Genomic DNA, 15,886 nt, shown 5'->3' with positions numbered 1-15,886 from the left:
CCATTGTCCACCACACCTTCAGTCACATCAGATGAGGAGCAATCATGCAGTCTAGTGAAGTTATGGAGGACCACACAAGCTTTGATGACCTCATTGGCGTTGGCTGAATGGCAGACTGGAGGACACGCCATTTGGCACAAAGAATGCCGACGGCGCACTCCACCAAGTCTTCAGGGACACGTGAAAGGCGCACATTAAAAATCGTGCGCCGGTGGTCAAGGTTTCTGCGTGGGTATGGCATCATGACATGCCTGGTCAATTGGAAGGCTTCATCCCCCACTAGGACATAAGGCACCGCTTCTTGATTTGAGCCTGGTAGCTGACGTGGTGGTAGGTCCAACAGTTACTGTGCAGCCGCCAACCCATAATGGAAGAATTGAAGACTCTAGAGTCTCCAGTTCTTCCATAAGCCCCAATGTCTACAATTATAAACCAGTAGTTGCTGTCAACCAGAGCCAACAAAACTACAGAAAAATATTGTTTATAGTTATAGAATTGGGACCCTGAGTTCGGCGGCTTACGCACACGGATGTGCTTCCCATCCAGGGCTCCAATACAATTGGGGAATTGGCAGTGCAACTCAAATCCCCTGGCAATCCTCAACCAGTCTCCCATCTTGGGCTCTGGCATGACCAGATGATGAACTCTGGACCAGATTTCCGAACATGTAGCACGAACGATGAGGGATATTGTCGATCGCCCAATCAAAAACTCCAGATGGAGTGCTGCATAAGAAAGGCCAGTTGAGAGGAACCTACAATTAAACAAATGTAGAAAATATACAGTGTATACATTAAAATACATGCTCAAGGATGCACACATTACATATAGATCACCACAACAGTGTGTAAGTAAGAAGCTAGGCGAACAATACATATACACATGTCCCACGGCTATGTAATGTGGAATAACACATCAAAGTGTTTTAAGTTTGAGAGCATATATTTGGTACCAATACCTAATGTTTCTTGGCCAAAAAGGGGTTACTGAGTAAGAGAATTATTTGAGAAAATAATCATCTACATACATTCTGTAGCTGAGAAATACATACCGTAACGTAAGGAGAAGGCGCTCCTCCGCAGAGATACATTTGCGCATCCTGGTGTCCTGGAAGGTGATCCCTGGGCATACTGTCTCCAACAAAACATCAAAGATAGAAACGGTCATCCGACAATAGAGGAAATACTTGTCAGGATGTGTCCTCAGAGCTGCATAAAGCCTGTGAAAATGGTCTTTATTGAGGTGCTGTCTCAAAAGCGGGTGCACCCACATTCGTCTCCTCCTCCTCGGATCCACAATCACTGGGTATGGCTGGCCAAAGCGCCTGGACAAAACCCAGTTGAAGAGAACACGGTCAGTTGGGGTGAACTGAAGTGTGTCAGACATGTTTGCTAACAACCAGCAAGACACCCACAGAAGCACAGCACCAAAATGGGAAGCTTGGAGGCTGCCACCTGATGTTGAGGCAATAAATAGGGTTGGTGCTGATGATTTAAATTATGTGCAGGCCTCAAAACCGTTAAATGTCCATTTTGCAAGGTTGCGAGAAAAAAACGGTATACGTATCACATACGGATTACATGAGGATGCTTACATAAGAAAAATACGCGCCCACACCCTGACAATGGATGACATATGGAGCACTATTTAGGGACCATTTATGCGTATTACGGACGTAAAATACGGTACATATTTTTCTACCTTATGTGTGACTCCAGCCTAAGGCATGGCCTCGAACAATAAAAGTGTATAAAATGAGTCCATGCCCACTAGTCGGACTCTGGCTGGTAGTATGTGTAACTTATACATAACCTCCATGCGCTGGGGGGATTCATGACTGGACAACCCTTAAACAATACATGATGCATATATCCATCATCATGAGTACCTGTTAATAAGCAGTTAAGACATTTAAATCATGTTGACTGTGCAAGTACTACCTGTGTGTGATCGTAATCAGCGGCAGATTTCCCACTGACATACATAGTCAGCCAACTGCTGAAACTGTGGGGATTGGTTAAAACACAGATAGCAGCAGTTTTACCTTTAAGACACTCCTGTCCATTGCCCCATGTAATCAATGGAGTGTTGATGCAATGTCACCACAGTTGTGAGCCTAGCATTGGCCCCATATGGTTGCTACCTTAGTCCTCCTATTAGACTCGGTCCTAAGCTGGGTCTAGTAGATTGCCCGTCAGCTCAACAAGTTCTGTTTCTCGACAAGTACATAAAAGGTGAAATCTACTAGGACTAAAATTAAAAGTAAACAATACAATGTGCAAAAAATGTAAAAATATTAATATGTATTAAAATAAATAAAAATGGCCATTTTTCCCTTACCTGTTTCACATACCATGTTTCCTGAACTATAGGGTACATCATACTATAAGACGTGCCACAGGTTTAAACAGTTCAAAATAGTAAAAACATATTTCCTACTAATTTCAATATGAAAGACATCGGAGGGGTCAATATCACTAATTTTAGTGCACTAGGGTGGAAGAGGTTGACAGTAGATTTATTGTTAGTGTGTCTCTGGAGGATGGGTTTTATACATATATAGCTTTACTTCATACACACTTTGTACACTCTTTGCAGCGCTCACATATACAAAACACTGCTCATGCAAAGTATGTACACGCTTAGATCTGCTGTATATACACAGTTTTGCTACATACACACACAGCTCTGCAGTGCACACAGCTATGCTACACACACAGATCTAGTACATAAACACAGCTCTACAATATCAGCTCATAATCAAGATTTAGACAGTTCAGATTCAACACACAGCTCAGCTACATCGACAGTCACAATTCAGTTACAACACACAGCTTAGCTACATAAATAAAACACACAGCTCAGCTACATCATCAAAAAACAATGTACCTATTTATAGCAAAGGAGGCAGATGGAGACGCCTCCTTTAAAAAAAAAAGGCCACACCCAATGTGCGAGGATTCAGACTTAAGCACATATATACATCGTAAACACAACAAACATGTGTATGTGCTAAGAGACATGCGTGTGCGCACTAGATGGGACCCCAGAGCTGAGCGCGCAGCTGCAGAGTCAAGTGAGGGAGGTGCACATACGCACCCGATGGGACCCCGGAGCCGGCTGTGAAACTGGAAGAGTGGACGCTGGGTGACACGCACCAGCTCCAGAAGCGTGCAGGGACGCCGCGGACCGATAAGTATGCTGAGGCACGGGGGGAAGAGGGGAGAGCGGTGTGAAATGGATTATGGTCTGGGACATCTTCACAGTGAACAGGTGAAGGATATGGTTATTTATTATATTTTTTTACAGCGAATATGCACATAGGTTTATTAGACATTAGGTCAGTATTTTTGTTGATTATTATTTTCTGTTTTTTTACAGGGGACAAGAGATTCAAAAGGAATGGGCATAATGTGAGTATAACTTTGTTATTTTTAAATACATTTGTAAAAGAGGGGGTATATTTTTATTTCAAATAATGGACTTTATTCTGGGTGTTTTTTATTCATTCATTTATTTATTTATTTATTTTTTGACCAAGGACATCCCCACTTCCATCAACTTAATGTCTCCCAGCAGCTGGCGCAAAGACATCATATTGATGCTGAGGACAGAGAAGACCCCTGATCCACATAGCACAGAATGGACCAGAACTGATATGCTTAAGTGATCCCACAGCCCAAGCCTCCCATAGTAGCTAGGATTACTAACCCAATATTACTATGGGGTTAGTAATGGGTAGATGTCTTATAGACACTTCTCCATTATAAATCTGTGGGCTTGGTGTCATAAGACAATACAAAATTGACATCAACCCAACAAATATTAACCCCATTTTCCACTGCTACAGGGCATGTGAAAAGATCCAGGCAAAGCACCAGATGTGGTCTGCTATTTTTAGGTTGGAAGGGCAATATCCATGGCCCCTTACCAGCCTGAGAATTCTAGCCCCCAGCTGTTTTCTCTAGCTTAGCTGGTTGTCAAAAATGAGGTGACCCCACAACATTTTTTAAAATTATTTATTTAAATAACTAAAAAAAAAGGAATGGGGACCATGATAACGCTGACAGCTGAGGGTTGCAGCCCGCAGCTGTCAGTTTTGCCATGCTGGTTATTAAAAATAAAACAAACACACATCATTTTTTAAAAATGTAGTTATTTATACTACAGTAGTTCTATCAGCAGCACCTGCTCTCCCTGTTATTAGCAAAAGCAGGCATAGGCTGATGGGAGTAGTACTCATGCAGATGACAGTGTGGCAAACAACAGACATTTGGGCCCAAGTCCGAGTTTGGGTACTGTTCTGGTACCCAAACAAAACTTTTTAAAACGTTCAGCTCAACCCGCCGGACCTGAACATCCAGGTGTTCGCCCAATACTGCTTATGAACAGGATTACCTGCTATAAAACAAAGTTTTTTTAAAATGTGGAACCAGTCCCTATTTTCAGAAATGTAGGACATCTTTCGAGTTTTCATGTAATTCTAAGTTAGAGGTTAGATGTGGTAATTTACTAATTCATAAAAATAATCTAGCAATACATTGCTCTGTGCTCAGACTGTCTGTAGTTTACACCTAAATATGAACTTTAAATATTATTACAGTTACCTACATTGACGGCAAACAATAGCATTGCTCTCTTAAAAAAGCATAAAAAGTTTGGTTAATAAATCTGTGTATATTTGAATGCAATGTAGTGTCAGTGTGTTACTATACTCACCTACCGCTGCCTTCCCCGGGATTCAGCATCCTTCAGCTCCTCTTCTCAGTGACATCACCGCTCTCCAGAATCACTGGGCCACATTGTGCTCTGTGTCACCTGCAAATGGCTTTTACAATGTAAGCCTATGGCGTCCCAGCACAGAGCTTCATTGGTTTATATTGTAAAAGAGACTTCTGATTTAGTAACTTAGTAACTTGCAATAACTTAATGGTGGTGCTTCTTAAGCTAAATAAAGTTCTAGAATTCTTCCCAATGTAACCATTCAGATACCACAATAAAACTGAGTTCTTTGTCATATGCCATTAACCATTTGTACTTTGACTGTTATCTTATCTGGATTAAACAGTGTGCTTTAAAGGGTAACCAAATGTTTAGCACCAGCTGGTGATTTTAAGGCTAGGTTATTTGATTTGACACCCACAAACAGCAGTAATTAAATTTCGGCATCTGTATCTAGTTCCCAAACTGGCAGACAGCAATTCTGACAAAGTCTGGGAATTTAAATACATTTGGACATCCTAATCTCATTGATCAAAAGGTATTTGGAACTTGGAAGATTATTGCTCACATGCCACATGTGTGTTGCATAGATGGAATATTAATGCAAAGAGGTGATTGAAGCTACTACTGGTTTAAATATCATTATGACCTCGATTTTCTGACCGAGAAAAAAAAACATTTTATAAACTGCTGTATTGTACAAGAAACTAGAATAGAAATCAAAGCAAGGCTTTAACATCTTATTTAAAAGATAAATGATGTCTTAAGATCTTTTTACCTGTATTTCTTTTTTTTTTTTAATTATCTTTAGTCCCTATCTTCTGTAGGGCTTTCTCAGTTCTCAGGTAAACATACTAAAGGTACTGTCACACTTAGCGATGTACCAGCGATCCGGACCATGATATGACGCGGTCAGGATCGCTGGTACATCGCTAAGTGGTCGCTAGTGAGCTGCCACACAGGCAGATCTCACCAGCGACATCGCTGGGGTCGGGGGTCGCTACTTACCTGTCAGACGCAGCGATCCTGCGTCCTCCCGCCCGGCTCCACGCTTGTTGCTCGTCTCCACAGCAGGAAGCCCAGCAGGAAGCTGACGACGAGAAACAGTCCTGAACGTTCTCGCGCGATCAGCGATAACCAGCGGGGGAGCGGACGGAGGTAAGTATCAGACATAGCGATATCGCTAGCAATATCGCTATAACGTCACAAGTTATAGCGATATTGCTAGCGATATCGCTTAGTGTGACAGGCCCTTAAGACTAGTTTATTGGAAGGTAGTTTCCTTACCAGTATGCATTAAGAATGTAAAAAGAAACCAGGGCATCCATGGGAAACCAATAAACCATGCTTGTTACCTGGGTACACATTGATCTCCCCACTTATGTTACATCCATTCAGGATTTTTACGGACATTTTGTAAAATTATTGCATGTGTACAATATGTAAATATATTGATATGATGTGTCATGTATATGCTGAGTTATTTTGTTTTACTGCACTGTCTATTGTGTACTGGATTGTGGTGGGCTTGTGAGATGAAATATACCCTAGTGCTGCTATGTGGAGGTGGGCTGGTCAGATGAAATACAGAGCTGCCATGTCCTGACAGGCTACTTGGGCAAAAAGAATAGTAGTAGTTTACTGAGTTCCATCATATAGCAGCACAGAGGTGCCAGTGTCAATATAGTGGAAAGTAAAGCTTGATTATGATGTAGGTGTGAATGTTGTAAAGCATAGCACCTTTAGCAACTGTAAGGAGAAGACTGGGGGAAGGTTATTTGAGAGCAATTTTTAGCACTAAATAGTTAAAATGTGGCTGAAGTGCATGAGGTGCCAATGTAAGGATGTGGACTGTCTTACCCTATTCCTGCCCCTGAAGAAAACAATAGCGTCACGTGTATAATGTTATGCGGTTTTACATGTAACAATGATATTCATCTCATGTAATGTATTTTGGTAATATAAAGTATATGTATATGTATATATGTACATGTATAATGTGAGTCATACATCCACACACACACACACACACACATATATATATATATATATATATATATCTTACATAGTCTCCTTTATTATGTATATTGCCATCCCTTTATTACACAGTGCCATCTCTTGTTATGTACAGTATCGTCCCTTACATATTGGATTATATGGAGCCCTGTTCTTTATTATATACCATCCTGTCTTGTTGGATAAACAATGCAATGACAGCTGATGGAGCATGGGAAAGCTTCTTTTCTTATGGAGGAGCTCATGGACTGGTCGTCTGGTCATGACTGCTCCATCATCAGTCATTTTATGTCTAACACTAGTGTCACGATGTGACAAAAGCGGTGTGACACGACCCCACGATCGGTCGGTCACCAGGCCGCATAACACACCAGGGAACACCAGGGAAACTTTAACAACTGTTGGCCCTGTTGATAGGGAACAGGGAAATGGACACCTCCTGCACTCACCTGAGGAAGTGCCCTGATCTTAGCATCCCTATACGGATTTTTTCACCCCAACGCTGAGCAGGATACCTAATCCCTCACTTGCCCTGCTCCTATACCTAAGTAGGAAACTGGTAGGTGAGATCACTAGTCCCACTTCTGCATTAGTACAACAAAAGGTAAGGACAGACAGACACCAAAATGGACAGGGTAAACAAAAAATGCAACACTTAGGTCCCTCTGCTGCAAAGCACTGCACCAGCAGAGTAAGGCACCTGACAGGCGAACTCAGGAAAGCACACCAGTAATCAAAATGATCCTTCCTGCAGCTTGGTTGCTGTAGAATGAACTAACACCGACAGTCAGCTGATGCATTAGGTGACCTTTTATAGGATGTGGGAGTGGTCACCACCCACATCAGCTAACCCAGCAACAATGCAATTAAGCCAGCAGGCCAGCGGGGAGAAAAACTGACATTAACCCCCTGATGGCCTGAAAGGAAAAACGTTTTAATCTGCCACAGATCCAAAAATGGATTGTGACAGTACCCCTTTCAATGAGAGGCCTCTGGACCCACGACATCGGACCTCACCAGTAAATAACCTACGGTGAGGACACCTCGATCCACCAGGGTTCACCTAGGCAGTCACCTGACCCTCAAGTTTATGGCAAACACGGACTAAGTGACAACAACGTATGCTCCAGAGGTGCCACAAATCTCCAGAGCGCGACCTGTGGAATGAGTTGTGTATGGACATTACTGGGGGTAACTCCAGCTGGTAAGTCCATGGGCTGAGAATGGCTGACACCCGATATGGCCTGATTACCCTAGAACTCCAGGCCCCAGTGGCATACTTCCACCGGATGTTTTTGGTGGACACCCATACGTATTCATTCACACACAGGTCTGGACCTGAATGTTTATTGCCACCTACATGTTTGCCACAAAATGGTGAACTCTTTACAGAACCAACAACAGACACTTCACCCTCTGTTGTCACACTCACATCCCCACAATGTTCAGAAGGAACCACCACTTTCCCCTGACCCCTCCTACTAAGAGGACTCTGACACTCAGGGTTAGCTTGTGGTGAGGGTTGAGACTTGCCCCTATTCCCTGGCAGTACCTCTGCTGCCTCCACTGGAGAAGAAGGGGACAGTTGTAGAGAAACGGCAGAGACAGTAGCCCCCGGGCAGCAGCCCTCACATGACTGATCCCAGCTGACTACTTCTCTGGACCGCCAATCCATGACTGGGTTATGTCTTTTTAACCAAGGGAGGCCTAAAACGATGGGTGTTGGCATACGCTAAGACATAGTATGACAGGAACTCCTCATGATGAGTTCCTATATGCAGGTGTATATCAACTACGACTTGAGTCACCCTCCCCTAGCTGAGAGGGACAGAGTCAATGGCCTGGAGGCTTAGGGGTTTTGTCAGCATCCTACACCTCAGGCCATGGGTCTGGACGAAGAGAGTATCCACCAGATTGACACCTGCTCCACTGTCCAACAGCACCAGTACACCCTCAGTTACCCCGTCAACCACCACTTTAGCAGACAAGGTACACTGAGGGGGAAAAATGGAGGAAATATACACTCCCTGGTCGTCTCCCTCTACATGATGAGAGGGACGTGGCTTCTTAGATGGTGCTGGTATTTTGGTGTGAGCTGGGCAGACACCGATGAAATGACCAGTCTGCCCACAGTGAAAACATGCCCTCACACCACGTGGCTGTGGAAAACGTGAATGTCAGATTCTCCAGCACTCATCTATTAGCAAGATTCCAGGAAACTAATAAAACAAAACCAGCAATAAAGGAAAAATAACCACCAAGGCGAATAGTGAGAATTTGTTTATATATACTGTGTGTGTGTGTGTGTATATATATATATATATATATATATATATATATATATATATATATAATATCTCTCTATATATTGCAATACCCCCCTCTTTTGTTTTCTTTTAAACATTTTAATGCCATGCTCATTTCATAAAGTTTATCACTGACTTTTGCATCCAGGCTGTCTCATATTCTCATTCATTTTTGGATTACTAGTGTCTCTGCCACACCATTCCCCTTCTTGATAGACCGCCCAGAGGTGCAAAATCATTCATGAAGTTAGGTTTAGTGTCCAGAAACAATGCACTTAATTTTCACATGAAGCCTGCTTTTAGATGCTGCAGATTTGCCTTTTTTTGCCATTACTAGAAACTTATAGTATGATTAGGAAGTAGCCAAATGTTACCTTCCAGTAAATTTGACCTTTATATAGTTTCATACACACACGTGCACCTTTAACACAGGATTCTCCCCCTTGACTCTAATGAGGGATGTCGCAGCAATAAAACCATGTGAAAATCACTGCAGCATATATTTTTTTAATATGTTGTTGTTCCAGTAAAATTTTTCTACATTTGTCCCTTTAAAAAAATCTTTGTGCATTGAAAAAGCATTATTAAAAACGCCATTAATCAAAAAGTGTCTCAGGGTTGGTTGTTGGAAAGCTGCTGTAAACTTATATTGCATTTAGAATACACTGTTTAGTAAGAGAAGAACATGACATCTACCATACCACTATTGCCCCAATACATTAATTTCCTACAGAATTCTGATGTAATACTGAAATGGCAGATTTATGACAGTTCAGCCAGCTCATCAACATTTTAAAAAGTATGACGAGCTTAGCAGGGGGGCATTGCTAGTTCTTGCCAACAAATTCATTATAATTTACATAAAATAATTCCAAAGTACATTTCTTTCAGTGGTATATAGCAGATGAACAGGGGGTGTAATGACCACTGCGACCGGGCCCGGCAGGTCAGGAGCCTGCCGACATCAGAAGAAACTTCAAATGGATGGGTATCATCGGCCGCACATCCAGTTGAAATGCATCGCTGCACACGATTGCTCTTCTTTTTTTGTGCATACCATTCTCTTTGCAAAAATTAGGGATTCGGGTTTATACGTTTGTTCCTGTGCATCCTTGGTATCTTCTACACATTATTTATGTATAGTTGTGGCCCTATTTTGAATATTCTGCATCTATTTGAATTTTTATTCTCTTTGCATTGTTTTAATATTTTCATTAAAATGTACCATATATTTTATGAAACTTATTAGCACCTCCTTTGCCCCCTGTCAGAATTGATTATATCATTTGATGGATATGGGCTGTGTATTTTACTAATATGGATGACTATAGGCTGTGCATTATACTACATGGATGACTGTGGACTGTGCAGTATAATATATGGAGGACTATGGGGGTGCATTATACTATACGGAGAACTATGGGGGGGCACATTATATTATATGAAAGATATGGACTGTGCATTATGCTAATATGGATGACTATGGGCTATGCATTATACTACATAAATGACTATGGACTGTGCAGTATAATATATGGAGGACTATGGGGAGTGCATCATACAATATAGATAATTATGGGGAGGGCATTTTACTTCTGCTATGGTGCTATGGAGCCCTAAGGCTAAGTTCACACGTAGCGGAACTCTCGCGGAAATTACCGCGAGAGTTCCGGAATTCCATTCTGCGGGAAAATCGCATTTTAAATTCCCGCGATTTTCCCGCGGAAAAACTAGCATTTTGCAAGCGTAATTAGCTTGCAAAATGCTAGCGTTTTCCAAGCGATCTGTAGCATCGCTTGGAGAACTGATTGACAGGTTGGTCACACTCGTCAAACATAGTGTTTGATAAGTGTGACCAACTTTTTACAACTGAGGCCGCCTATGCAGCATCAGTAGTAAAAGATAAAATGCAAAAAATAATTTAAAAAAATAAAAAATGGTGTTATTCTTACCTTCCGGCGTCCCGCGCAGCCTTCCCGCATCTCTCCACGCTCCCGTTCCCAGTAATCCTTTGCGAAAATGCCCGCGATGACGATGACGAAGGTAAGAATAACACCATTTTTTATTTTAAATTCTATTTTTTAAAGGGATATGGTACCCAAAGCCCGGAGGACAGTCTCCTCTCCTCCGGACCGTGGGTACCATCCGCAATTGTTCTGCTTACTTTTCGCATGGTTGGCACAGCCACATGCGGGAAGTAATCGGAACAATGCATTCCTATGGGTGCGGGATCGCCGCGATTCCGCAAAATTAATGAGCATGCTGCGTTTTTTACCGTGAAGCGATTCCGCGCGGTAAAAAACCGCAGCATTAGCACAGCATTTTTGCGGAAAAATCGCGCGGTTAAAACCGCCGCGGAAATGCGAAAAAAACGCCACATGTGAACTCAGCCTTAGGGTACCGTTACACCTAGCGATGCACCAGCGATCCCGACCAGCGATATGACGCAGTCAGGATCGCTGGTGCATCGCTGGGTGGTTGCTAGTGAGCTGCCATTCAGGCAGATCTCACTAGCGACATCGCTGGGGACGGGGGTCGCTACTTACCTGTCAGACGCGGCGATCCTGCGTCCTTCTGCCCGGCTCCATGCGTCCCTCGTCGTCACAGCAGGAAGCGCCGCAGGAAGCTGACGACGAGAAATGATCCAGGAGCTTCTCGCGCGATCAGCGATAACCAGCGGGGGAGCCGGTCGGAGGTAAGTATCACATGCAGCGATACCGCTAGCAATATCGCTGCTACGTCACAAAATCGGTGACTTTACAGCGATATTGCTAGCGATATTGCAGTGTGTAACGGGGGCTTAAGACTTCTATGTATGCTCCTGGTGAGTATAATGGTTTATTTTTTCTATACTTTAAAAATCAGCCGCAGAACATATACCAAGATGGGTGTTAGAGTACTTTTCTAAACCCTGCCCCTGAAAAACAGCAGATGTAAATGAATCAGGGTCAATGTGTATAGAAGGGCTCGCTCTGACAAGTGCATAATACGGATGAGTAAAAATTGGACAGCACACTGATCAATGTAATTCAATATGGCCGTTCAGATGACAGTTTTTCATTGTCATGTTTGAGATGAGATTCACCCATTCAAATCTATGGGTGTGCAAAAAAATTTGAATTCAATTAGGGACCATTCATATTGCATCCAATTTTTACAGATACATTGCCATTATTGTAATGTAAGGTACTGTATTTCATCAAGTACATTTATAAACTGTTGATGAACAAAACGCAAGTCACATAGTTATAAAAATGGAAACAAGGATGAGAATATGGATGAAAATGGTCTTGAGTTCTGTGAGTAAAACTCAGAAAAAAAAAGTCACACACTTGTCTGACCACAGTATTAGACAAATGAAGCTAGAGTGAAATAAGCCATTCCTATAAGCAGCAGAAAGCAGCTGCTAAAACTTGCTTCAGTAAAGAGAACTAAGCATAATAAGGGTTTCAGCAAATTTCATGCAAATTATTTCTTACTTTGTACATAGAGTTAGTTTTATTTTTTTTAATTTACATGTAGACTACATATGTTAAGCAATCACTCGTGCCTAAGATCCGTGTGCACTGCTCTCTCACTGAGGATTCAATTTATATTAAAAAACCATCCAACATAAATGCCCGAACCTACACAACTGTGTTTTCAAACAGCTGCGCCAAAACCTATGCAACTGCATGCAAAAAAGAAAAACAAAGTTATTATGCCAGCAGCTATGAGCTGTTAAGCTTGATTTACTACAAATCATCCTTACCAGAAGTGAAAACACTGACATTACATATACTTCATATAGTGCTAGCACAGAAATGCTTTAAGATCCAAATAAACAGTAGGCATCAATTGTTATTGGAAAGTCAGAACACATGGCATTGTAAAAACAAAGCATACATAATAATAGAGAAAGGCTATATATTTCTGAAACTGGTAAGTGTATTGTATAGAAAAAAGAAAACACTTTACCTGACCGGAATTTGCTTCTGATGAGTAGCGAGCGCTCTGACGCTAACAAGGTCATTTTTGGTGGTGAAATCCTGGTTGTCCCAATGGACGGAATAAAAGGTATAGAGACAGACGTAATTGCTCCCTTTAAATGACAAGCTTACTAAAGAAAAAAATTCCGAGAGTGGAAAAGTAAGATAAATAACTATGGTGAAAAATAAATAATTATATTATGATTCTTAATAAATTAAAATAAATATTTTTCTCAAAAAAATTTTGGCAAGGTCGTAAAAATCCTTTACAAAATCTATTTTTTTCAAAAGCTTGACTTCAGTTTGCTGTTGGGAATTCAATTGCTCAACTTGTTTGGCTTGCTTGATTGTGTCTTTTTTCTCTTTTTTTTTTCTTGCAAAGGCTCCGAGAACGATCTGTGGCCTGTCAGTGGTAAATGTGCAGGAAGGAAAAGTTAATGAAAGGTGAAAGGAGTGAGTCCAAAGAGATTCCCAAACTATATTTGCTTAGGGAGCAAGATGTAGTCATTAGTGAAAAGATCTCCCTTCTCACTGACTGAGATACAGAAGGTTTCTCTGTACTCCAAGGCCTATTGCCCTCCCCTTCTGCCAGACTGTCCCCTCCATGTGTGCTAAAATGCCATCTGCTTTGACACTTGACACCCCACAATTTTACAGCTGGCATGCAGTGCTGCATCAGCAGGGCTCTTCTTTCTTACAATACTCATAGGCTCACACACCCCTGTCTAGCCCCAAGTTTACTGGCACATTTCTGTTGTGAGTTCATTGTTGCACTAGGGCTTACTTAGAGAAGTAAAAATGTCTCATTTGCTACATCATTCTAGCATATTGAGTAAACTACAATATGCATTAAAGGTAAAACAAATGTGATGTGGAGTGAAAGCTGAAGAAAGTCATATATATATATATACACTGTATATATGTATATACTGTATAGTAGTACAGTGGTAACACGCTATGTAGTTATGAAGCAGTGACCCAGCAAAGTTCAAAGCAAAACGTCTCTTTAATGTCAAAAATTCACACAAGTGTACAGCACTCGGTATCCTTCGGATTGCAGCCGGGAAACAAGATAGTCCATAGATGCCACCGATTGCCGATAGCGATTGCACCACCGTATCTCATGGCGGAATGCCAGGAGTTTGCGCTGCTTGGCTCTGTGTTCCCTCACACAGGTGTAGCTCTGCAAAGCCGACTGCTCTGCTTGCTGAAAAATTCTAACCTGACACACCCAAACCCTTCCTTCAGAGTTTTTCTCTAAACTCAAATCTATGGCCATGGGCCACTTGTAAGATCTCGCCTGGAGGAAACGGACCGGTCCCACTATCTTCCTGCAGTCCATTTAAAAAAATAAAAGCCCATACCAGGTTTTCCTGAACAATTCCTTGGCCAAATAACTTGACCAGGTTCATGCTTACTTTTATTCAGCCTTGTCACTCACAGGCATACTGCTGTGACCACAAGACACTCCAGTGGTCTAATACGCTTCTGAGCACATCCTGTGGGACTCATCGCGACCCTCGCAAATAACACCAGTCGCTGCCTCACAATAGATACATATATAAATATACACATATATAGTACTGTGCAAAAGTTTTAGACAAGTGTGAAAAAAGTGCTGCAAATAGAAGAGCTAATATTTTTTTTTATCAATGACCATAATAAAATGCAAAGTGAATGAAATAAAATAGTCAAGTGTATGTATGAGTTAATCTACCATGCAAGTTTAGGAGAGTTAAAAATGGGTGAAGAACCGTAACACTCTGCTACAAAGGCGAGGTTGTAGAAGAGTTTCACAAATCATACACAATGGCAAGACTGAACACAGCAACAGGACACAAGGTAGGTTTACTGCATCAGCAAAATCTCCACCAGGGAAAGCAGATTGGGGTTTCAAGATGTGCTGTGCAAACTCTTTAGAAGAAGCACTAAGAAATGTGCAATGTTCATGACCATAGGAACTTAGTACATCATGCTTGCTGATGAAAATCATGTAACTTCCTGTTGAAATCAGAAAAATCCAGCTGTGCAATCAGCTCAAAATGGTAATAACCAGTGAAACTTAGATACACCCATTTATTGCTCCAAGATGTCTGGCTAGAAGTGGTCTTCATAGCTGAAATGAAGGAAAAAAGTTGCACCTTCAACATAGAAACATGACAAAGCCACTCCACAACTACTAGGAACTTTGTGCGAAAAATGTCAGGAGGTGCTCTGGACTCATAAGTCAACATTTAAAATATTTGTCAAAAACAGGAGGTAGTTTGTTTGCCTAAGTGCAGGAGAGCAATTCAATAATGAGTGTCTGCATACAATCATGAAACTCCTTGAAAATTTGGAACTATATTTCAGAAAATAGAATTGGGGATTTGGAAAGAAATAATAGTGTCTTCAATGTTGAGAAATAGTATAAAGAAAAACAGGGACTACTGGAAGCGATGATGGCCCCCACAAGATCCTGACCTAAAAATCATCGAGTCTATGTGGGATTACTAGAGATGAGCAAGAACTAAAATGCTCGAGTATTCGTTACTCGAGTCAAGCAAATCGTAATGCTCGGGTGCTCGACCCAAGTAACAAGAACAGTGGAAGTCAATGGGAAACGTTAGCATTTTTCCGGCTTCAAAAATTTGCTGAAAATGATGGAAACAGTGCTGAAATGGCATGGAAACAGCATGGGGAAAACCCCTGGAAGCATCTCTGAATCCCAGGTCACTGCAGGGAACAATCTTGTCAGCGTATTACTCCACTTTTATGGACTGACAATAAACATACAAAACCGCAGTTAAAATGGATTTGACTGGAAAAAATGTTAAGAAACATTCTTTCCCGGATAATCTAATATATAAAGCTCAAAGTGTGTATGTATGTATG

General features: G+C 41.6%; 1 protein-coding gene across 1 annotated transcript in view; it reads right to left on the bottom strand.

The window, feature by feature from the left end:
- The window catches only part of LOC141055086 (myocardin-like), an 83,353-nt gene extending 70,176 nt beyond the window's left edge, over window positions 1-13,177 (bottom strand). Inside the window, exon 1 of the mRNA XM_073552044.1 lies at window positions 13,002-13,177. Coding sequence (XP_073408145.1) covers window positions 13,002-13,056 — 55 coding nt within the window. The 5' untranslated portion in view covers window positions 13,057-13,177. The remainder of the gene's footprint in view (window positions 1-13,001) is intronic.
- Window positions 13,178-15,886: the final 2,709 nt, after the last annotated feature.

Source organism: Dendrobates tinctorius, unplaced genomic scaffold, assembly GCF_039654945.1.
Source record: "Dendrobates tinctorius isolate UK_male_01 unplaced genomic scaffold, ASM3965494v1 ptg000184l, whole genome shotgun sequence".
Taxonomy (NCBI): Eukaryota; Metazoa; Chordata; class Amphibia; order Anura; family Dendrobatidae; genus Dendrobates; species Dendrobates tinctorius.
Note: the sequence above shows the minus strand (reverse complement) of the source record. Positions and strands in the feature narration are given on the sequence as shown.